The sequence below is a fragment of the Idiotropiscis lumnitzeri genome, chromosome 12, assembly GCF_059441095.1.
Source record: "Idiotropiscis lumnitzeri isolate Australia: NSW breed Sydney's pygmy pipehorse chromosome 12, RoL_Ilum_1.0, whole genome shotgun sequence".
NCBI lineage: Eukaryota > Metazoa > Chordata > Actinopteri > Syngnathiformes > Syngnathidae > Idiotropiscis > Idiotropiscis lumnitzeri.
The window spans coordinates 16,857,134-16,882,155 of NC_142402.1; the positions used below are offsets into that span (position 1 = coordinate 16,857,134).

At 45.0% G+C, this 25,022-nt stretch overlaps 1 protein-coding gene across 5 annotated transcripts in view; it reads left to right on the forward strand.

Annotated features, from left to right (window-relative positions):
- pard3ab (par-3 family cell polarity regulator alpha, b) overlaps positions 1–25,022 on the forward strand; it is an 81,645-nt gene that overhangs the window by 31,994 nt on the left and 24,629 nt on the right. For 4 of the 5 annotated variants that reach the window (XM_088311678.1, XM_088311675.1, XM_088311680.1 and 1 more), the window contains 13 exons: positions 1,465–1,654; positions 3,052–3,239; positions 3,316–3,459; positions 5,709–5,812; positions 7,468–7,551; positions 9,625–9,750; positions 11,437–11,822; positions 14,398–14,537; positions 14,845–14,973; positions 16,485–16,535; positions 19,917–20,105; positions 20,691–20,861; positions 24,317–24,470. In XM_088311678.1, coding sequence (XP_088167804.1) covers positions 1,465–1,654; positions 3,052–3,239; positions 3,316–3,459; positions 5,709–5,812; positions 7,468–7,551; positions 9,625–9,750; positions 11,437–11,822; positions 14,398–14,537; positions 14,845–14,973; positions 16,485–16,535; positions 19,917–20,105; positions 20,691–20,861; positions 24,317–24,470 — 2,056 coding nt within the window. The remainder of the gene's footprint in view (positions 1–1,464; positions 1,655–3,051; positions 3,240–3,315; positions 3,460–5,708; positions 5,813–7,467; positions 7,552–9,624; positions 9,751–11,436; positions 11,823–14,397; positions 14,538–14,844; positions 14,974–16,484; positions 16,536–19,916; positions 20,106–20,690; positions 20,862–24,316; positions 24,471–25,022) is intronic. The other variant, XM_088311677.1, reaches the window with a different exon arrangement.

The window sequence follows — 25,022 nt, forward strand, 5'->3', positions numbered from 1 at the left end:
TGTTTTATATTCGCCTTTTTCGCACATAGCGAGACCACAAAAGCGGCAGATCAGAGCCAAAACTGCATTTTTCTTTCTTATACTCAGACCCTGTCAAATTGGGAGGCATGACACTTTGACTTGGACCAGTTTTGTATTTTTTACCTTTCACATGTAACGATGACTAAGAGGAGAAAAAAGCCTGAAAAGCTCGAATTAGATTGGCGCTGAAATGCCAAAAGCAGCAAAATATGGCACATGGCATGATTGTCCTAAAAGAATTTTCACACTCCAGTCCTGCCTGGCTTTCCTCTATGAACTGTTCTCGCTCTTCACCTCAAGGCAACACATTTCTGTGTTCACGTCAGTAACATTAGTACAAAGCGACGTGCGTGATTTGGGAGGGGAAGGCGCAAAACGTTGCCTGTTTTTTTTAAGGGAGGTCACAAAGCACTCTGCCGGCTAATTGTGACACGGCCGTCATGTCAGGCAAACTTCACTGATTAGTCACTAATAGCAAACACATGCATGTAAGCGCGTGTGCGTGCACGTGAGTTGGCCTTTACTCTGCTGCTTAATGTGGTAAAAGTTTGGGGTTCGTGTCAGGTCACGCCCACAGTTTGTATACTACGCGTGCACACGTATACACACCTTGCACGTTTTATTAGCCTCATTACATCCACTTTCAGCTGACTCCAGCTCTAATGTGAAGTGTGTGCCGATTTAAAACCCTAATGGGCCGAATGGGTCCTGATGTGTGTGTACAAACGTGCGCCTGTGTGTGTGTGTGTGTACGCAAGTGTATGTGTGCGTGCAAACCTATTTATGTGTGCACGTTGTTTTAACAGGAGCTTGTCCAGCATGCTATTAAAGCACTAATGTGAAGTGAACCTTTAATGCGCTGGAAACATCAACAAATACTGCGGTCATTTGTGCGTGTGCGTGAGTGCGCGGACGCGTGTTATTTACCAGTATGGATGTGATGTTTTGGTGGGAATTACGTTTTTCTTTGCATTTTAAGTAAACAGATTCCCACAGACCCTTCTACTGCAGGGCCTTTCGTTGCCATATGCTGTCGTTTAGGCGGTTGCGACATGACTTCCGGCAACTTCAAAGCCAAGAAAATAAAAAAAATATGGATTGTATTTTCCTGACAGAGGCAGTGCTTCATTACGAAGCTAACGTTAAACGTTAGTGACTTCTGAACCGTACTAACTAAACAATCACTTGGTTGTTTAATTTCTCTTTTAGTGTGTCTGCAGGCACTCGAGACATACAACTATTTGTATTCAAGTCAATTTTACATGACAAGTCCCATTTAAAGTAGCATTATAGCACTGTCAAATATCAGGCAAGTGTAAAAAATATCATAAACATGAGCTGTCCTTGTAGATTTTGGTCTTTTCAATTGCATTTTCTTTCTCGCACTGTATTGAAAGTCCACCATCCCCAATATCGCTGTCCTTTTTGTGTCTCCCACCACAGTTGATCGCCATCTACGATGAACAGGAGCCCCACCACGGCGGCGATGGCACCAGCGCCAGTTCCACGGGCACCCAGAGCCCAGACCTATTTGCCACCATGGACCTCGTCACGGGCGGCGGCGGCGCCTCGGCCTTCCAACCCTACCAGGCGGCCAGCGAGATCGAAGTCACGCCGTCGGCCCTGCGTGCTAGTAAGCCTCCATTTGGGTTGATCACTTTCTTCCTTACGTCACTGAAAAACCAACAAAAAAATACAAATTTGAAAGGCACACATAGACAAACAAGCATTCACACTCACATTCACACCAAGGGACTCGACAGTTTGCACATTAGGATTGTGCATCTTGGCCACTGGGGGCAGTATAACAACGATTCATACCCAGTACTTAAACTCTGTAAGATGCAGTAATAGTCGCTTTTCGCAGCAAATAAAACATATAGGAGAGTATTGTTATATTGTCTGTCTACATGTGTTGCACACCGTTTGTGCTCTACTATCGGTTCTTTGAAGCGCTGTAACACACACAGGCTCAGTATGGCCTTTCAGTTTTGTGTTTGCATTAAGCTTGCGATTTAAAATTAGTTTGTGTCTGTGTTTTTAATGCGCAAGTATATTTGGGATTTGACAATGACAGGAAATGTCAATGGGGAGTGTCGTTAATCTTGTTGTGACAAGATTTAAGTTCCTTGCCACGATTTGTTTGTTTTGTCCTCGCAAGTCAAAGCAAAGCCGCTGGGCCGTGCCGGAATTTGGCCACCCAACGCAGTGGTTTCCTGGTCTGGTCCCACGCTCCCAAGTGCCCCCCGCCTTCTTGCGCTTGACAATCTTTAGTCTGTTGCCTCTCCTCGTGTTTATAACGCTGGTTTATGTGCTCAAAATAAAGACGCACTTTCCATGTGTGGTCCGCCAGAATGGACCCTCACATTTTTTGAGTGTCGTCAAAACCGCAGGGCGGGAAGAAGAGGAAAAAAAAAAACAATGAATTGAGGGTCAAGTATGGTGTGAGTAGCGCTGTTGTTTATTGGCAGGCATGTTGTTTGGATCTGGTCCTCCCACACGGAGCAACTTTTAAGCAGCGTGATTAGTTTTAATGGAAGGCAACGTTGTTGCTCCCACACTGTTGAGCCGAGTCCAGCCTGCCGCCATCCCCCGCGGTGGCGTGCCGCTGATTAATTGACTTGATCAGGCACTTGAGTCGCAGTCGCAGAGTTAGCTTATCGGATGTTGGCGTCACGCACACGCTTCCGCCATTTGTTTCACTCTGTTCACAGATTTATGATAAGGAATTATGATCACGTCCTTTTGTTATGTTTTGAGTTATTGCAGCATATCATGCACCGTCCCTTACATAATCGGCATCGCTCACTAAGGGTTGAATGCTGTCTGTTTTTCATCTTGTTTCATTTCGACACGTAGGAGCAAACGGCACTGTTCCTGCGGAACAACATAAATCATTTGTTTGCATTATTATTTATTTTTTTGTCACAAGCAGTATATCAAGCACTGTATAATGCTGTAGATCATGTGACATCAGCTTAGCACCTGTATTTGTCATCTGATTTGTGCAACTTTTCTTTTTCCTGTTAGACATGCCCCTGCACGTCCGGCGCAGCAGCGACCCCGCCTTATGTCTCAACGGGCCGTTAGGCGGAGGCAGCGATTCGCGGGCACAAGCGGAAGAACCGCCGTCGCGAAAGAACCCGACCCGATGGTCCACCACCGCCGGCTTCCTAAAAACCCGCCACGCCTCGGGAACCAATAGCCTTGAGAGAAAGGTGAGCGCAGTACGTCCTCATGGACGTCCACATGAGGGCGAAATTATTTGAATTTTTTCCACCCCCTTTGCTGCAGGGTAAAAACTTGGACACGTACCGCAGCCTGCCAAGGGATGCTGGAACGTGGGCCAATCAGAGAGACTTTCAGAGGGAGACGGCACGGTCGTCCCTCAGCGCCAATCACCCCATGGTGGACCGATGGCTGGAGAGGCAGGAACAGGTACGTTTGCCGTTGATTGGTGGACGTGTGGCACAGTGCAAGTTAATGGTGGAGTTGACACACTTTTGACCCAACTTTTTGTTCAATTTTAATTTGAATATTTGCTTCCAAGCCACCCATTTTTTTATTTGGGCAGAGGTCGCTTGCACTATATGAGTAAACGAGTGACAGCCTGAGCGTGTGCGGCAATACTCTTCAACCTGTCCCATTTAATGGCTCATTAGAAGATGTGAAATTCACACAAGGAAGTTTTTTCCCATTATTTTCACATTATATCCAAATAAGTATGGGAGTTAATAGGAAAAAAAGCCCTTGCTCTCGTATGTGTGTTGCCTTCATGACAATCTGAATTGCCTTTTTTTCTTTATTGACGCGTTTATCTTGCAAAGTCAGATGTCGCCTTCAGGGGCCGCCTGAAACTGACTGTTTCTAGCCAGCTAGCTTTCTGTTGAACCTATGGCAATAAAGCAAATCTCAGAAAATGAAAAGAAAATCAGAAAATCACTTTTAAAAATACATTAATAAATCAAAAAATGATCTCCCCAATCTATGATTGATTGATGCCATTGAAATAGAATCCTGCGGTCTTTGCTGTTTGTTGGTTGAAAATGTCTTATCGTGCAAAAAATCGCACACTCCTTCATAAAATCACAAAGTACGTCACGCTCGATTCCAACTGTGCATTCGTTTGATCAAACACGTCAAGGTCAGCCAAAGGGAGCAGCACAAGTCTTGTGCTCTTGTACAATTAGCGTTGAAAGATGTTGAACAGGTAGGGTGGGTCGCCATGGCAACTGCGAGCCTTCACCGCCACTGCGGAAGAATGTATTATATATAATTTATATACGCACACATATAAATATATAAAAGAGTGTGTGTGTGTCTAGCTTAGTCCGTTAGAACCTCACCGTGAGTTTCTTTTGCTTTATTCAGGTGAGCACACACACACACACACACACATGCACGCATATGTCAAGTATAGTCACCTCGTTGGAATAACTGTGTGTGTGTGTGTGTGTGTGTCCTGGGCTATTAGGGCGCAACGTGGTTATCTGTCATGGCGGGCTGGCGAGGGGAGGCAGTACTCAACTCACCAGGGATGTTGTTAGAATGACACGTTGAAGGCCGGCTGCGCTCACACACACGCACGCACGCCCGCTCACACACGCACAAATCAGCTTTATGAAACAGTTGTAGTTTTTTTGGTCGCCAGCAGATGGCACTCTCTGTTCAACATTGGGTTGAAAGCTCACTGACTTGCCATTTTTTAAACCAACAGTGCCATCTACAGGACTCAAAAATACAAGAACTGGTTCATGAAGCAAATTTGAAGCTTTGTACCAATCTGCGTCTGTCCTCTTGATTTCTTTCCCCCCTGAAAACTCGACTTATAGTTTTGATTTGAAACCATTAATTTCCATTAACATTCATAATCTTTCAAAAATTAAAAGTCGGCCATCCTGCGGGAACAGATTGCGTCAAATTTCCGGTGATCTGCTTTATCGCGCTCCCTGCGTGGCTGTGCTTGTCGCCTTGCGGTAGACTGCCATCAGCAGCGGTCTGAACAGGCGAGAGATGACTTGGAAGTGGAACGACGGCGACGGCCTCCTGCGGGCGGCCCCGAAGTGTCATGGCAACCGTGCGCCGCTCGGAGCACAAGACCCATTTTCATACTGATGAGGTCTACGCTCGCGGGTGGAGCCTTCCACTTTTAATGACCGCTTCTTTATCTTACCGACCTGTGTGTGCGCGTGCGTGTGCGTGTATGCCAGTGCGCCTGCATGCGTGTCCACACGTGTGAGTTAAAATTAATACGCGGCACAGAGCAGAAAGCAATGTAATATTGAAGTCCATGAATTTTTATTGGTGTTGAAGACCTCCTCCTGTCTGCTTCTCCTGGTGCCGTCAGGTTAGCTTCAACTTGATGCTATACATTCCAATTTTCCAGTAGGACGACCCAAACGATTCAATATCAGATTTCTTTTGACAGAAATAAATCCCACCTTTAAAAAAAAAAAAAATAGATAATCAAAGTTTTATTTTTAGGTTTTTTTTGCCCCCAAGTAGGATTTGCTTTATTTCTCCTGACACCAACCATGTTTTTCCCCAGCATTAACTTGAATGAAACATTTTAACACACAGGGAACGGAAAGGTGAAGAAAATATGTGGTTATGACAAAAGTATTGGGACACCCGTTTACAGGAAAAGCATGTTTTTCTGTCCAGCCACCATTTTTGCTCGTTTGCAGGAGGACGAGGGGAGAGAGCAAGAAAATGGCCGCATCGAGCCGGTGGGCCGAGCCGACTCGTGCTTGGACCACGCCTCCACCGCCGCCACCGTCAGGTCTCTTGAGTGAGTCTCCAACTTCCCTTCACCTTTTCTGAGGACACACACTGCTTGATGGCAAAATGAAGAAAATATACACTACTCCCAAAACGCGGAAAAGTTCAGGTGTGTTCACTATGGGGTGAAATTAGTTGTTGCCATTGGCTGGCGATCTATTTAGGTGTACCTCTCGTCCAAAGACAACTGGGAAAGTCTGCAGCACTCTCAACACCACTCGTGAGGATGAATGAATGAACTAAATTGAGTTCAGCTGAATTTAAGGTTAAAGTCCATTTTCAGTTCATCCTCCAATTCACCCCTCAGCAGCAACCGCCCCATCCCCCCCCAAAGTTTTTTCACGAGGTGCAACATCTTATTTGGAGCACACTACCAAAACAACTCTTCCAAAATGAGGCAATATTGCAAAAGTCATTTTCAAGCCTGTCACTCTTGAGTGGGAGCAAAAGCGCCACGGAAGCTCCCACGCACTCCTCCGCTCCGCCGCCAATGTTATTAGCAAGCGTGTCTGGCGATGGTCCTCGTTCCTCCACTTTGATATGCAGGTATGCTATTGCTGTTATTATTACTCTTCCGACATCTCCTGCTTGTCAACAAGGTGCCCGCTTACACCCCCAAACTAATCACAGTTATTTTTTGTCAAAGCAGCGAGGCGGCCGGATGATGTTTTGTGGCGTTCGGCTGCAAGCGCGAGCACTTGTTTTTCATCGTTTTGGCAGCTTTATACGCACGCTATAGCGTGGATAGATGAAAGGGACACCCACAGGCGACAAAAGAAGTATCTGGTCACCTACAAGGAAATGAAAATGAAGAAAAGATTTGGGGCACCAAGATGGGGTGAAAAATTAAAGTGTTGAGATACTGAGCGGGACTGTTAACAAAAGTATTTGGACACGTCCATGTAGAATGAGAGAAATAAAGACACTGGGGCGTTCAACGGAAAGTGAACAATTCAAATTTTGAATCAAGGTGCAGTTTGGACACTTTTGGAACAACTACAGGAAGTGAAAATCCAAGAAAAAGAACTTATTGTCTAAAATTTGAGTCCAGTTTGTGATTGATTAAGAAATTGCAAAGGTTTGTCCATCCATGTATTTATTTGTGTAACCAGGTAATGAATTGAGAACCAATTCTTATTTACAACCTGGACGCAATTTAGGGATTCGCTTCTTGCCCAAGGGCACTTTGACAGTGGACAGCCGGAGGCAGGATTCGAACCGTTAACTTTGGCTCACTGGACGTGTTCGTCACATCATTAACAGGCAGTCGGAGGTTGACGTGTTGTCGAAACGTCACATTTGAAAAGTCGCCTTTTCTAATTAACACTTGTACGGGCAGAAGTCCAGCAAACGCTAAAAGCGTTGAACTCCGTCCATAATTTATTTCAAAAGAAAACCTTGGAAGGCTTCCAAGCGGGCCACTGCACATCATTATTGTCTCACGCTTGTTTTACTTCAAAGTCAATATTAGGCTTTTTGGCTTGTGTCCGTCACATTTTCAACACCATTTTACTCCGTCTGTTTTAATTCAATATAATTTCCCCTTTTTTTTTTTTCTGTCTCGTGTGTAGCTTCATCACATTTCTTCCTTTTTTCTGTTTGCCCACATGCTGTCATCCATCACGCTTTTCCTCGCCCACCGCTCCGTTGCCCGCCTGATGGCAGAGACCTAATCAAAGTTGTGGAGGTGACAAACGATGGCGGGCCGCTGGGAATCCATGTGGTGCCTTTCAGTGGCAGGGACCGAAGGTAAAAAACAATCCCGTCCAGGCGGGAAGTGGTTTTTTCTGTTTTACCTGTCGGGCCCCAAGTTGATTGAAAGTTGTGCTTGACCCAGAATGCAACAAGAATAGCTGCACAGTTATGTCGCCACAAATATTTTGATAATATGATCCACACCTACTCGAGTGAAATTGTGCGCTCATATAGCAAATTTGTTGGTGATTTCAGGGAGAAAAAAAAACAAACAATTTGTGGCCTCCGAACGTGCCGTCGCATCAGCCGCACGTCGCGTAAATACCCACCCGCATCCTGAAGCCATTTGCCGCTTCGCCGCCATCCATCATAGTGCTTTGACGCCTGCAGTTGACCGTCATATTTGCGCGGGCCTCCCGTCACGTCTGCGCGGCGGGATTCAAAGGACGCGCTGAGCACAGCTGGAACAAAGCCAGCCGGGGAGGCATCGCCTGGAATTTCACATCTGCTTTGAATATTCCCGACGAGGCAGCAGAACCGAAACAAGATCCGCCACTGCAAACTTGGTCGGAGCGGAGATGCTGTCGCCTTCTTCACGGGCTGACTCCATCACGCTAAGAGCACACTTGTAGCGCACGTTTGCCTTTATTGGGAAAATGTGTGGGCCGGCGTTATTCCACGATGAAGCTTTCATCAAACAAAGTAGAGGCCTTTCTCCCGGCAAATCACATTGTGTTCCCACTTCAATCCAATCAGCCGGAATGTTTCTGAACTCTCCCGCCGCCCCCCTGAACTCTGCTACCCTCGCCGTAATCACATTCTCATTCCTATTGAATTAGAAGCCGGGGCCGAGTGTTAAACTGTACAATCTACTCAATTTAAAGAGGTCGCACGCTCTCAGAAAGCCGGGTGCGGGGGGGACCTCGCATGAAGACTGTTAGGCTTGCCTCATCTTTTCCCCGAGTTCTCATTTTTTTGGGCTGTGTAATCCGCCTCTCGCCTTTCTCAGGTGAAGCTAGCCTCTCGCCCTAAACCGGTTTGCCACAGCGGATTACAAGCGTGGCGGCTCAGGCGCTTCACGTTGTCGCGGCGCGAATGGCCAGACTCAGCTGGCCTGCCAAAAATACAATTTAAAGGTAGAAACCATCAAAAGGCAAGGATTGTTCCGGTAAATCCAAAATATTACGTAATGTGAGATGGCTCTTTAGACGCGTTTGTGCCAAGCCGGCCAGTTTTGGTGTCATGCATTAAGTATCAACACCAGTGGCTTTGAAGCCTCGTGCCATTGGAATCCAACCGATTATTTTTTTTTTCCTCTCTGCCACTGAAGAACCTTTTTGTGCTCTTCCCATTTCAAGAATATTGAGGTTAGTGCTGCAACAAAATGGTTGCAGGGTTCACCAGTGACGCTTCTTTTGCATTTGTTCCTTTGATATTCCCAAAATGACCATGAATGCATGATTCGAATGAAAAAATGGCAATTATAGGGCTCATTTTCAATCTACATTTAAAAGTGGGTCGATAAGAAATGTGACATAACAGTATTTGGAAAAATGATCCCTCATCTTTAAAACTGTTAATTCATGTTGTCAAAAATGAAAATATGTAGGCCAGTTATCAAAAAAAAAACTTAAGTTCATGTTACATTTATTTGCCAGGGTTTTTTTTTTTTTAATACAATATGTTCAATTTGGTTCCACTAGTATATAAACGCTACCCTGATTAGTATTGTGTTTGTCCAATATGAATTAATCAGCAAACTCACAGAGCGGCCATTTTTGCAACTTGCTGTAAACTGAAAATGACATTACAGGGCTCAACTTGCCAACATCACATGACCAAACTCCGAAAAGAAGAGAGACGTGATTGGTCATTACCTTTTGACAGGTACTGGCTGAGCCCCGACCGAGATGGATTAAAAAATTGCAGCTTAATGCAAAATAAATCAGAATGCCATGTTTAGACGAGTGGGGGCACATAGCTCACATTATTGTTCAGAACATTTTTGACTTGACTTCCCCTTTAATGTTTTATTTTTTTCCCCATCGTTTCCAGTACTCCCAACGCAGCCACGTCCAAGCCTTCGATGTTTGGTCGTGTTGATTTGAGTATGTTGGACCTTTTCAGGACTCTTGGCTTGTTGGTCAAGCGTCTGGAACGAGGCGGCAAGGCCCAGCAGCAGGCCCTCTTCCGCGAGAACGACTGCATCGTCAGAATCAACAACGGGGACCTGCGCAATATCCGCTTTGAGCAGTAAGCACGCTTCCCGAGGCCTCACTGCGGGACTCTTGGAAGGCCTTCCTTCATCCCGCTTTTTTGCTTCTTTGCTCCTGGTGCCTCTCCGCTTGCGCTAAGTGAACTTTTTCCACCCATTCAATCCCTGCAATCCTTTCTGCCTGGATGCCTTTTTAGAAAGCCGTAGAAAAGGAGACCAACGCTTCCTTTTATCTCTGATCCTGCTTCTTGCGTCATTCCTCCCGTCTACCTAAATCCACCTTTACATTCCCCACATGCGTGGCAGAGGAACGAAAATGGAGTGTGTGTGTGTGTGTGTGTGTGTGTGTTGTTTTTATACTTTCATATAAACAGCTTTAATTCAGATATACGCTACACATGCACGTCCACGCACGGTTGCTAACGGGTTTATGGAAACATGAGATTTGCATGCGGTTCCGCTTGCAGCTCGAACATTATCCGAGAATGCTTGTGGATACGCAGGGGCGCTTTTTGGGGAAGTTAAATCTTCACTGTGGCAGAGTAAAAATATGATGTAAAAAGTCATGTTAGTGAAAAGGCAAAAGTGAGAAAACGGGTAAGAATGCTAGCGAAAGCCAGCTTTTTAACATCAAGATTCCATAATAGCCGCATTGGAGCTGTGAACCAGAACACAGAGATGCGAGGTTTTGTGACTGTCGGCGTTAGCGTATGGAGTGACGTGCAAAAGGCAATTGTTCTCAACGCAACAGTGTGGGTGTCGGATGCAAATATGTGTCCTTTATTTTTACGACTGCATATATACGGCCTCAAGTGGTGTGAATTTTTGCTGCCACAGGTGCATGCAGATCATATTGTTGTCGTCTGCTACCTCATCTACAAGTTCATCCTCCCTTGAGAAGGCTGTCATAAAAGCCTGCTGAAATTTCACAACACATTTTGCCGCCGCGGGAATGCAATAAAAGCCTCGGTGCCGCTTTGGCCTCTCGCCTAAATGTCCTTTCTGGACAAGTCAAAGCGACGTGTGATGGAGGGCAGCAAATGGTGCCAGTGAGGATTTGCTGCTGTCAACATGAGCTTCCTTTTGCTGTATGAGCTCACAGCGAGGAAGGGGCCGGGCGGCGGGGCTCAATTTAGCGGAGGATTTGCTGCAATGTCCGTCCAAGGGAGAGGATCCGGAGATGGAGCTTTAGGGGTAATAACGAACACATTACTATGTTCAGATTACCCAAGATGGATGTCAGATGTAGAAAATAGTTGACGGGGACAATTGCTTTCCGTACAACAGAATCTGAAAATTGAGTGTCAGTTGCCAGTCGCTGCCTAACAACCGCTTTCGTATATACCTCCCTACTCGCCACCAATCTACCAACCCTTAAGCTACTTGCCTCACTACTTGTCACCAATACCAACAAATCCATTATGATGATACTTGCACTTGCCACCAATCTACTGACCCAACACCTACAATGGTATTGATTTACCAACCTACGACCTCCACGTCTACCTCAAAGCTACTTGGCAACAATCTACCAACCTACATGCCAAGCTTCTTAACAAAACTACTCATCGATCTACTGACCTACTTACAAGCTATCAATCTACTGAGCTAGCAACGTACTACCTACATGTTTTTTTAAGCTACTTATTAACTACTGGCAAAAAAATCCCTCCCTTTGTGTGAAGGATTAGGAGTGATTTTATTTCTCTTTTCTATCCACCCAGGGCCCAGAGCATGTTCCGCCAGGCCATGCGTTCTCCCGTCATCATGTTCCATGTGGTCCCGTCTTCTGTGAAAGCGCACTACGAGCACCTGTCCCAGGTCGAGAGGAACCCGGCGTACTCGTCAGGCCGATTCAGCGCCGACTCTGCGTCCTGTGGCACGGATCACCCGCCTCACAGGATGTCCCGACATGGCTCCCAGAAGCAAGCACACTCTCACCCGCATCCAGATCAGACAGACGGCTACTCGCCCGCCGCTCACCCACCAACCGTTTCTGCCGCCAAACCTCCCACCGGACAGATTCACTCGCCACAAAGGGGGCTGACAGCCACACCCACGTCGGGATACAAGAAGGTTGGGAGGAGGCTCGACATTCAGCTCCAGAAAGGTATGGGCGAAAAAAAACGACGATGGTGTCATCTTGGGACTTACCCTTGCATCCCACAATGCTAACTGCTAGCTTGCTAACCCCCTTGTAACCCGTTCTTTATATATTCCCGTCGATAAAATGTTTTGCAATACCCCAACATTTTGCAGTGAAATTTGGCGCAGCCTTTGACAGACGTCTCGGCAGAGGTGACAGGTGCGCCACCTCTGCCGAGGCGTCAGTTGAGGGAAAGAGCTCAGAGCTTGTTGCTTAGCAGCCAGCCGCCTGCGCCACAACCAAGACGGGACTACAATACCCCCAGCCAACCCACAACCCCCCTCGCTCATCCGAGACAAAAACAAAAACAGCTGCTCCCTGTTGTTTGGTCTTCCCCCTGAAATCTCATCGTGTCCTCTCGCTCCTTCTTTCGGCGGCAGACGTTTTCCGGGAGATTAGCAGCACGTCTCTCGAGAGGACCGTTCGCCTCATGTCGTTTTGTTTCTGCCTAATCCCGCCGCTCCCAGCGCGCATTAAACCCCCGCATTGTTTATATACCTTTGAATCCTGCAAGAGCAAAGTGAACTCTCGGCACTGGATATAATTTTCCTGATATAAGAAAAAAAATGAGACAGATCTAAGTGATTTTTTTCCCCTCACCATTATTGTCACCTCTACAAGTAACTAACAGATACGGTTTCAGAAGTGGTCATGTGAGCAGAATGACGCAATAGCATTCAAACTCATAAATACGAGACACCTGCCACCTTTTAAAGTGCTTTTGATTTCACCCCAAATAAAGTTCAGCTGTTCTGGTAGGCATTTATTTCCGTTTTCAATGTGAATATTTTTGTGCTGTTGTTTGAAATCATATCCGCTTTGGCAAAGGTGCTGCGTTCATGATGTTGTCATCAGCATGCTTGACTGTAGCTCTGTTGTACTTTTCGGTGATGAGCAGTGTTGTTTGCACTTTTGGACCCGAAAGGTTTTATCAGAACACGTGTTTAGGAGATTTCAAAACATTGTGTTTCTCTTGTTTTTGTAAGCTAAACTCGCCACCTTAAACGATAACGCAGATTTATGATGAAGAAGGGAGATTGTTGTCACATGGACTAAACAGGTTGTACTTGTTAGAAATTCCTCCGGCTCCTTCAATGTCCTCTTGGCAACCTCACTGACTTTTTATTTTATGTTTTTTCTCTTTTCATCAATTTAGGGGCTCATCCCGTTTTGGTAATGTCACCATTTTACCATTTTACCATATTTCCTTCACTTAATAATTACTGTCTTTGTTGTCGTCCATATTATATTTGACGCCTTGGAAATTCTTTTGTAGCCTTCTCCTGATAGTACATTTATTTTTCAGTTTGTGTTTTGTTGTCTTCCACCAAACTACAATATTACAATTACTTTTTGGACAAATAGTCGCTGAAAGGTCGGAGAAGTTGCTAACTTGGCATCGCTGCCAGCCTCAGGCTGACCTTTGCGTAATTAACATCCACTTAGTCCCAACTTGTTGCTTTGCACAATTTATTCCCAGGCACTAATTCGAGAGCAGTCTGGACAGGATGGAGGTTTAGTCATCATTTCCTCTCTCAAACTGTCCTCATAATAGGATGTTGATTCACTGCTTTCCAAAAAGCATGCCTTCGAGGAGAACTGTAAAAAATCAGCCCCCAAAGCCACTGTTTAATTCACATGTATGAAATCCAGTCGACGTGTTTATCACGAGTTGACCCACAACGAAGTCCTGTGCAGCAAAGCAAACAGGATGTCTGTCGTTTTGCATGGAGGAAAGCAATTTTTTTTTTTTTTTAAACAGACTTTTCTTTCTGACTTTGCCCAATTGCAACCAAATTTGAGTTGACAGAATATGAAGATTTGGGTTTCCGTCATTATGTGTAGTTTGTCTTTTGAAAATTCAGCCTCCCATGCCAGTTTTGTGTAGCAGCATGAAATTTGCTCATGAGTAGACACAAAAAGTCTCATGGACTGATGCGTTACGGTTTGACGCAACCATTTATGAGACTTGTGACATAGTCTGATTGCTACCGAATTTGAACAGATTGATGTCACTAAATAAAAACTTTTAGTCAAATACTCCTGATTTTTTTCCTCCCGAATAATTAGTGGAAAAGCGGCTCAATCATTAACTGGCGGACAGTACTAAAAGCTCAATTTTTCATCATTCGGTGTGTTTCAATGGCCGCAAAGTCAGCCCTATGGAATTCGACAAACATGTCTCATCAGTAGCCCCGCAAAAAAAGGTCTTCAGGAAACATGCCCAATAAGAAACAGGAAGTTTGCTGTTTTGTTTTGAAGCAGCCATCTTAGGCTCATTAGGGCCATTTCCAGGCTTCCGTTCAAGACTTGTCCTAATATTTTGCTTGTTGCATTTAGCCTGCATGACAGGGACAAGAATTGATTGTTGCGACTGCGGATTGGTCGCGTCGCAGGAAATTCAAATAAAACAAGCATGCTATGATTTGTCTTAATGCCAGCAATCTTCCCTCTGGCTGACGCCTGAATGTTTTGTTCAGTCTCAAGATGGTGGTTTATAAATTGACTTCCTGCTCTTACTGTGGTCTCACTCCCGCAGGGCCGGAAGGTTTGGGCTTCAGCATCACGTCGCGCGACGTCCCCATCGGGGGCTCGGCGCCCATTTACGTCAAGAACATCTTACCGCGGGGAGCCGCCATTCAAGATGGACGCCTCAAGGCCGGCGACCGATTACTCGAGGTGAGGAGGACGTGACAGTGACAAGAAAATAAGACCAAAACAATAATTTAATGTGTAAAACATATTTAGTAATATTTATAAATGATCAGCAACAAGTGGAAGTTTTTTTTTTTTTTTCTAAATGTCATACCCATAAATTATAGCGCAAGGCAAAATCTGTACTGTGCAAGCTTTTATAGGTCAAACTTTAAAAAAAAAAAAAAAAAAAGAAAAATGTCAAAAACCTGATGTGCTTGAAAAAAAAAAAAAAAAGATATTTTTAAATCAATGTCCAAAATAAATGCGGATAATCACGACTTGTGCTCAGGTGAACGCCATCGACCTGAATGGTCGCAGTCAGGAGGAGGTGGTGTCCATCCTCAGGGCCACACCAATGGGGGGCACCGTTGGGCTGCTTGTCCTCCGCCAGGAAGACACATTCCTCCCCCAAGAAACGGTACGTCTTTTCTATTTTATCTGCGGCTTGACTCTTTGATGCTCACGCTCACAACCTGTCCAAAGTCAGAGCTTCAAAATAAAAGCGGCAATATAGCACAGTTTTCAACACTTTTGTTTGATTTAAGCAAACACAAAAACATGTATGTGTGTTATGGCATCAAGAGTTCTAAAAAAAAAAAAAAGTCAAATTGTTGTTAAATATGTTCACACTTTATTTCTGCATTTCAACATTTAGTTTTACTTGATAATATTTGTAAGTGGAACAGATTAACTGGATTGACATTGTATCCAATTGGAACTATTGTTTTGTTTTCTTAGAATTTGGCTTTAAAACTGTTTGGTATCATCTGAACTAAAGCAAAGAGGAAATCTTGTTCTTAAAAGGGAAGAAAAATCTATTTTAAAAAATTAAGTCAGATTTATAAAAAAAAAATTTAAAAAAAATTCTCAGTGTTTGTTGCAGCCAAGTGCCTCTCAGGGCGGCAGGCGAGGAACATATCAAGTGGACTGCTAATAAGTTTGAAAGCGTCCAGATGTTGGCGCTAATTGCCCCGTGCGGCAAATGAGACGTGAGGTCCCGCACATCTGCCGGCATCAAAAGCCGCCTGCGCCCGTAATTATGCTCAAGATTGAGGAGGGACGTCCACGCGGCCGGCCGTCTTGTCAGTCGGTCGCTCTCTTTCGGCCTCAAAGCTCGTTAAGTCGCGTAGTGGCTTTTTTGTTTTTTTTTCAACTCCCAGTGGAGGCCAAAGGAGTGTCAATCAAGTGGCTTATTGGCGACAATTCTGGCAAGCAAGTCAAAGTTGTCTTTTTATGAGAGCGGCAGGCGCGCAAAAAGAGCAAGCCGACTCTGAGCTCAGGATGAGGCGTCGTTTTTCACATTGGGGTTGATGCATTCGAACTCCTACTTGAATGTCAACTTGACATTTACAATGACGGGTATTGAACGTACACACAAGCACCCTCGCGAGTAAGTTGATTTTTCTATTTAAAAAATGTTTTTTTCCCCCTCCAAATATGACTTTTTTTCATAGACATAAGGGCTTCCCTTTTTTCCCCACCTCTTTGTCAACTTAATTAATTAATTGCTAATTCATCAATCGCTAATTCATCAATTAGCAAATGAATCTTAATTATTTCAGCAGTAAATATCATCCGATTTCTGTCGTCCTTCCAGAAAACTGAAGACTGATTATAGTTGTGTTCAATCAAAGTAAGTCATTGGCAAATCTTTTATTTGGGGGAAAAAATGAGCAATATATTTGCTGATCAAACTAGAAGAATGTATGTCGATTTGTTTTTTTTCCAATTCTTATTCATAATAATAATTAGGATTAATCAACAAAATAAAAAAAACACCTGTTAGTTGATGGTTGCTATCAGTGGTACTCCCCCCCCCAAAAAAAAAAAAAAAAAAACTTCCCGGCTAGATCTTATCTGACACTTCTGCGATGGTGTCGTGTTTTTTGTCACGTTGTGACTTGCGCTTGTTGTTTGTGTGACCTCCAGCAGGACGGCGAGCCCCAGATGCAGATGCAGATGCAAAGCTCCAGAGATTTGGTAAGACCCCCCCATCAAATCGCATCCTCCTCCTTTTGCTCCTTTGTTTAATCCCCTCTGCATGGACATTTGTAATCTGCGGCAAGTGGATTTGAAAAACACAACCCCCCTCAAAAAAAAGAAGCAATGCTTGAGTTTTGCAGTCACGCGAAGGGAAAGTGAGGCCAATTTGAATCCTTCATCTCGTATGGACGGCGTGTCAGACAGGGGAAAAAAATTCATTTGTAGGCCGAGGATGAGTTAGTCCGTCTGGATGACGCCGAATGAGGTGAATTCTAAAAATCTTTTTTTTTTTGTTTCATGGTCGGAGGCGGAGGGAAAAAAAAGTTTGCGCGCACATCTGCTTTGGAGGCGCACTTTGGTAATGATCCCGCTCGCAAACACTCGGGAGCCCCACGTAAACATCGGGCATCTGTGGCGCGTTCCCCCGGCAAGGCAACTTTTGCGAAGTCTTGCAACAAATCGGAGGCAAACTTGCGTGTAGTCACACTTTCTGAAAAAAGACGCGTTCAGTTCCACATGAATGTCCCCGACGTTTTGATTTGGACGCCGTACGCTTGCCATCAGTTAAGCTCAGGCCGTGTGTCTTTCCAAAGCAATCGCACACACATATTCACTTGCTCACTCTAATTCTGTTCACACACGCACGCATATTCACTCACTCACTCATTCACTCAACAAGTCGAACCGACTGGCCTTCCTGATTGGCTACAACAATGTCAATGATCTCATTCAATGCTATTCACGCCATATTGTGCGAACACCAGCTGGTGGCGTGTGCGTGTTTCGATAGCTTCCTGGCACAGTGCCTCGTGAGCATTATTGTGGAATTGCACGATAACATAAGCAGCCACTTCCCATAAGCCCATGTAAGTGAGAAATGGCCTCCACAACATGGCCCAGCGACGTTTCGCGTTATGGCGCCATTACGCCGGCATCATGGAGACATCAAGACTGATGCTTAATTCTCCCCAGCACGGGTTCCGCAGTTGCCGGGAAGACGGGTGCACCTGCGTGCTCGTGTGTGTGTGTGTGTGTGTGCGCATGCTGTGACACGGCGACGTGATCCAGCCGCCTCCCACCTGGCGCTCGGTGCACCTCGACCCCTCGCTGCGTTTTCTGGGCGCTGTCAGCCAGACTGGTCGGGTCGCCACGGAAATGACACAGCCGCGGGGGCCCGTGTCACAATGACAGAAAAAGAGGAGAGCATTATCCTTTCTTTTTTTCATTGAATCCTCCCTCCGCGCTCTTTCTTTTTTCATTTCTCTCCTGCTCCTTCCTTGTCCTTCCCTCCATTTCGCCATCTCCTTTTTTTTCCTGCATTATTTATTTATTTTCCCTGCGAGAAATTTAGCCTGTAGCGACTTCTCTCTACTGTCAAGATGACATCTCTGTTGGGTCCAAGTTGAACACGGCTGCCGACCTGCTAATCATTCCCGACACTGCACAGCGTGGAAGTGAGTGTGTTATGACCGTGCGTGTGCGTTCGTGTACGGGCATGTGTGTATGCGTGCGTGACGGGGTGGGTGTGGGTGTGTGTGTGTGTGTGTGTGTGTGTAGGCTACAGTAATCTGCTGAAGACTTGAATGCTAAAGGCAAAAAAAAAAAAAAAACAGCACGCTTTGAAGCAACCATTTCACACTCAGTCGCGAAAAATAAAAATGAAAAATCAGCCCAACAGCATTTTGACTTGAGTGGATGTGTCATTTGTAACAGGACGCACAAAAGAGTTTCAAGGCTCCGTGGCTGAAATTGAACATGTTGTCTGCCATTTGGCACTCCGTGACAAGAAGAAAAACTAAGCCGCTCATTCCAATTTCACATATGGACCCCAAATTTGCTGAACAAAAAAAAGTCTTCAAGGAGAAGTCGAGTCCAAAATGATTTTTTTTTTTTTTTTTGCTGCCAGAATTCTAAACAGCATTCGGGTGAATACTGCGTTTGTGGCGAATAAATGAGCCCTTATCAACCATCTGAAGGGGCGGGCATTTTGCAATTTGCTGTTGTCTGAAAATGATGTCACAGTTGCTCAGGGAGCAGATCACCAATCACGGCTCATCTTGTGAATGTCACATGATCAAACACAGACAACAAAATACCGTTGGCCTCATGACGAAGCATAGAACGTATTATCGGAGAGACATTTGTGCTTTTGAATTGACCTCCCCTGCCTGAAATTCAACCGGAAGGCGGCCATTTTGGGTCAAAGCAGCCATTTTGCACTCAAACATACGGAAAAAGTGCGAAACATTCTCATGCCTGAAATTGTGCAGCAATTTTGCAATAATTCCGAGACAGTCACTTTGAGCAAGTCCAATCGTAACACGCCTTGTTTGTGACACACGGCCTGTTTCGTGTTATTTCCCTTCTCTACAGATCATTTCCGGCCGGCTTATTGTGATGCTTTGCAGCGTAATAGGATTGATGCATCTGCGTAATTGAATTCGGGACTCAGAAGTAATGACGTTCCTGTTGTCTTCTTATTTATTCCACCGCACTCGCTGATGATCACAACAACATGGTTATTTTTCTTTTCCCCATCCAAATCCCAGGATGCATTTATTTGTCTTTCCTCATCCTCTTCCTTCCTTCCTTCCTCCACGCATTGCGCAGCCCCCCCCACCCCGGAATAACAAAGCCGACTAATGGCGCGCTGACAGTGAGCCCGCTGATTGAATTCATTAAGCGTGCGCGATAATTGGCAGGCGGTGGCGTGCACGCAGCCCGTCTATTCAGAGGACAGCTGTCAAATAACGAGCTGGAGAGAATGTCGTTTATTGTTAGGAGGGAGCGAGGGAGGGAGAACCGCACACGAGCACCTGTTGTGGCGGCCGACAGAAAGAGAGAGAGAGAGAGAGCTCGTTTGCGTTACGGTGGTCCGAAAATGTCTTTTTTTTTAACCCCACTTTCAACCTCTAAAAGGGTGTTTTATGTCTTCAAATAACCAATATAGTAATAAATGTTATGAATAATCTGAGGGTCAGACGGTCACCTTCATAAAATAACGTCATGCCTAATAAATGCTGCGAAATAAATTCACAAGTAAATATGAACAACAATTTAGTGGACAATGGCCTACTCGCGGTTCAGCTCCCGTGGATTCGCTTAGTTGCTGGTTTTATTGTTTTTTTTCCCCCGCATTTTTTTGCAATATTCTGAAAAAGATTTTACTTTTGTTTTTAAGCCATTTTGTCACACATATTTTCCCACATTTTTTTTTATGCAACTCCTGTCAAATTCCAGTAGTAGACTAAAGTGTAATTGCACATCCTCTACAGTAGGTGGCAGTGGTGCTTTTGTTAACAAAGCGAACAGAGCTGTCATGGGATATGCTTGTATCTCAATCCAAAAGATTGGTTGAATGTGTTTTTGTGGCGTCAGAAGCCCGAGGAGGACGAGCTGGTGCTGACGCCGGACGGCACTCGTGAGTTTCTGACCTTCGAGATTCCGCTCAGCGACTCGGGCTCGGCGGGCCTGGGCGTCAGCGTCAAGGGGAACCGGTCCAAGGAGAACCACGCCGACCTCGGCATCTTCGTCAAGTCCATCATCAACGGAGGGGCCGCGTGCAAGGTCTCTTTACCTGTCTCGAGAAATATTGTCTTTTTGTTTCAAGATATAATTTTAAATAAAAGTAAATCAATTGCTGGCATAACTTGAGCTTGATTGATTTAGAGGCCTTGTTGAACTTAAAATTGTTGGACTCCTCTGAAGTTTGCCTTTCAGCAATAAATATTGAAAGCAGACAGATTACTTTTGTGTTGAATATCTAAACGTCTGCTATTACTTTGGAAAACAATGATCAGAATTTTTGCCAATTTTCTGCAGTGTTCCTTTCACATGTGAACTCTTGAAGAAAATTTCAAAGAAAATCCGATTTATCGATTTATAACGAATGGATAGATTAATCGATTATTAAAATAAGTGTTAGTTGCAGTCATCATGTAACCAATCATTATTAGCTGAGCTCAACTCAATAGTGAAGTTTTTAAACAAAAACCTTATATTGAGATCATCGTGTTTTCTTTCTTTTTCAGGCTAATGATTTGCTGGTTTAGCACTGCTCGCGAGCTCCCTGAGGTGCGATGCGGTGCTAACGATTCAGCTAACATGCTAATGTAGCCACTGTCTTGTGTATTGTGTGACTTCCTGGTCCAGGACGGGCGTCTGCGCGTGAACGACCAGCTGATTGCCGTCAACAACGAGTCACTGCTGGGCAAAACCAACCAGGATGCCATGGAGACGTTGCGCAAGTCCATGTCCACCGAGGGAAACAAGCGCGGCATGATCCAGCTCATCGTGGCCAGGCGCGTAGGCAAGAGGAACCAGGTGGGCCATTGTCCAAAACAAGCTCATTGACAGCAACGTAACGAGCATCAGTATTTGTCGTGATGTCTTTAAAAAAAAAAACTAAAACAAACTCTTGTTTTAACATGGAGTGCAGCGCTGCACGTTCACATTTTGCCGCAAGATTCAGATGAAATTAGGCCATTGTTGAGTTGCGTTTCCATTCGGAAGTCCTTTGACATTTCGCTGGATTTAAGCTTGCACAGTTGGTCGCCTTTTCTTGAGAACAAAGTGAGCAGGGCGAGTGTTGTTTTTTGATTTCTAAAACCTGTCAGGGCGTTCGAGGTGCCCCAGCTCTCCACTCACCCACCTCTGCCCCCGGCCGCACACCTCCCCCTCCCCCTAAGGAAGCTTGCTAGAAAAAAAAAAATCAACTGTGAAGTGAGCTGCAGTGTACGTGCTGTCCATGTCGACAATGTCATTTTTGGAAACGATGTCAGCACCTGAGCCCCCCTCTGGCTGCCTTTGAATTGAGCCTGCATGCGCGTGTGAGCGTGCACGTGCCATGAGCGTGCATGTGCACGTGAGCGCCTCTGGCACTCTTCCTCCGCTGCCTCGCTCTTATCTTCCCTCAACCAAACTTTAGATTTCCCCTCGGCCCGTCTGCTAATTGAAAGCCTGATTCAAGCTCGGAGCTCTGTTTTGTTTTTACTCAACATGTGGTGCGTGGGTGTGCGTGTGTCTGTGTGTGTGTGTATGTCCATACCAAGGTGTGTGTCATTTGTGCATATGTAATTGTGTATTAGCTGCTTGTGCATGCATGTATTCAGGTTTAAGGAAGCATCGCGGCTTGTCCGCGCTTCATCTACAGGGCCGCAGGTGGCGCCGCAGGCTATTCCAATGTCTGCCCACCCCACCCCTATGGACCCCCACCCCCCCAAAAAAAAAAAAAAAAAACTAAAATCCTCCCTCCACATGAGAATGTTATACCTGCGACATCTTCATGTTGCTGATTGGCTTGGCAAGTTTGAGTTTTACTTTTTTTTTGGTTTTTTGCAGTTTGACAGAGTGTCGCCATATCTCTGTCATACTTTAACACCCACATTGGAAGGAACAGCACAATGTCCACTGAATTGAAACGCAACGCAAAAATGTTACCAATATTCCTATTTCTACTTATTATTATTATTAATCTGACATTACAAAAAAAAAATTGCATTTCCCTTCATATCAGTGGCGAAAGAGGCACCACTCTATATTGTTTGATTTCCCCTGCTTGATTTTATTACGATTAAAAAGTTTTTTTTTTAAATGCCAGAAGCTAGGTTTTGACTTTTTTCAAATGTGCCTGCGGCGGAGCACCGTGAGCGTAATATGATGTGCGAAGTTGCACACGTGACACACACTTGACACGTAGAATCAAATCACGTGTTATTTACCATCCTGCCCGCGGCTCGCCTCCCGAGGAGCCAATTTACAATCGCAAATGTTTGCATAAATCACCCGCATGACTGCACCCATCTCCCCCCCCTTCAAATCTCCATCCTTATTCCATCTTCAATTCAATCCCATGCAGCCAACTCGGACGGGATCCCGCCGCTTAATTATCCGTCTGAATATGCAACACACTGCACCACGGCTTGTCCGTGCTCCCTCGCCGTTGCGAATCGCACCCCCAGCGCACCAGTGGCTCAAACCCGCTAACCCCCCCGTCACCCCCTCTGCTATTACCTCAGCCGGCCAAATTCATTAACTAGCTCATTTCAAGTCAAGAGCAACCCACAGCGGTGCCTTGGAAAACCCGAAACCTGTTTTTTGCTCCATAATATTAGGAACGTCTTTCAGTATGAAAAACGTAATTCTGTGACATTTTCACTCAAAGTGAAAGTTGTTTTATTTGAAGTTACCAGCGTTTGTTTTGCCTTTTTTTTAAATTTGGTTGTTTTGATATCAGTGGCACATTTCAATGTTTTTTTTTTAATTACCAAAACCTATTTTCGCTACAGCTGCATTGGCAGATATTTCATTTAACACAGGTGTGTTTTTTTAATTATTATTTTTTTTAATGTCTCAGGCTGCATCTATCGAATGTTTTTGATTGATACAGTAACCGGATTAAAACTGATTCTTACTTTGTATTGAAAGGTTATATTGTATTGTAACAACAAAATGTTGACCAAGCTGCAGTTATAGTAGTTGTCCTTTTGGGGGTGCTATACCGATGTTACACACTCAAGTATTGGTGACTTGAAGTGAGTTTGGCAGTACATAACCCCCCCCCCCTCCCAACACGCACGCGCACACACATTCATCGTGGGTGTTTAGTTTATATGCCAGTGTGTGGACAATCCAACAATAGCGAGTCACCGAGACTCTTATCGCTTGTGACGCGGCGCAGACAACGATGCTAATCCTCATAGCTCCAGCTGTCGCCATCCAGACGGGAAATGCAGCAAACCGCAGCCAATCAATACGGCCAATGATCCATTGGACACACACACAAACACACGCACTCCCGCAGAGTCCAGGAATGTGTGTTTATGGATAAGAGGAGCACAAAATGGTCAATTTGTCGGGCTAAAGTGGAGTCTCATCACAAGTCCCGAGAGGAACATCAGCAGCGTGCGTGCAGGCTAATAAGAACGTGGACGGCAGGCCGGCCCATTGGAAATCCATCCTCATTCGTCACACCGCTAGCATTAGCATGCATCCTGCTGTCTCTTCATTACTGTTGGGATGCAACGAAGGCGCTGACAATTTGTTTGGAGAAACGATTCCGTTGGCTTGCTTTTGCCATGCGATGCAATTCGTGATATGATTCACTCCAATTACGATGCCATTTATGATATAATTCCGCTCGTTCACAATACAATACCATTCACTATATTTGTCATACAATTGATACCATTTATTCGCAAGGTTCGCTCATTTCATGACGCACTCCATTTTTATGCAATGTATGCAATTCACTACGTTTATTGCGTGATATGATTAATTCGATTTTAGTAGAATTCCCTCAAATTCTGATCTGGTATGGTTTATTGAAACATAACGATTTGCTCCATTTACAATGCCATGCATTCATCCATGGTATCAGTTATAAAAAAAATTACACCACCAGAGAATTCACTCCTTTTTACAAAACAATTTGCTCCAATTTTATTGGATGAACTCATTTGTGAAGACAATTCAATTCATTTCCGCTATGATTCGCTCTATTTAAAACACAAATTACTTCCATTTCCGATCCATATTTGACTCCTCGTTTTATGTTCCAATTCACTCCCATTGGTGCAACGATTCACTCCAGTACAATCCGATTTAATTGCCTCTGTTTGTCATCCGATACAAGTCACGCCATTTACAATACGATATGATGCAATCCAGTTATGATTTCTGATCCGATTCACGGCAGTTATGACGCATCGCTCCGTTTGCGATACTTTTCATTTCCAACACAGAATTGTGAAGTGAAGTGCTTGTATTTTGTTTGCTAGGAGGCTCCCGGGGGTCCGCTGGGACCGGAGCAGAGCTCCAACTCGTTGTCTCTGGACGAGCACGAGCGTCGCATTTCCCACTCGCTGTACGGCGCTCTGGACGATCTGGACGACAACCTGATGCCCCGTCAAGGCTTGATGCCACGCACAGTTGGTGAGGCCTCTTCTTTGGGTTTGCACCAAGTAAAGCTCGGGCGGCGGTTTCTGGGTCATTACGTCATCAGATGTGCTCATATTTACTTGCGTCGACTCTCTGGGTTTGTTTCACGTTAGCATGATAACAAAAGTGCACTTGCCCTGACCACAGGATGCTAAAAGTGACTCCGCCCCTTTTATACTTCCCCACTACGCTTGGTGTCAAAAAGTGCTCCCTTCCGATTGCCTCCCTTTAGGTAGCCTTGAGACGCAGATGCCAAAAAGTGTGCTAAGGCTCGTGCGGCGTGCTAACAAAAGGTTGCCTAAAAAAAAAAAATGAAAAAAAAGCATCAACAGAGCAAGTTGTCAATGAAAAATGCCAAAGGCCAGTCTTTGTTTTTGTCTCGCTCCCTCCTGGCGACCGCTCATCCACGCGACACAATATGCCAACTCTGTTTTCATGCAAATGGCCCGTCACTTGACACCCGGTGAATGTAAACAAACGAAAACATCTTCAGCTGCGAACGACAGGAAGCGATAATAGATGAGGTTCGCTCATGCTTGACAAACG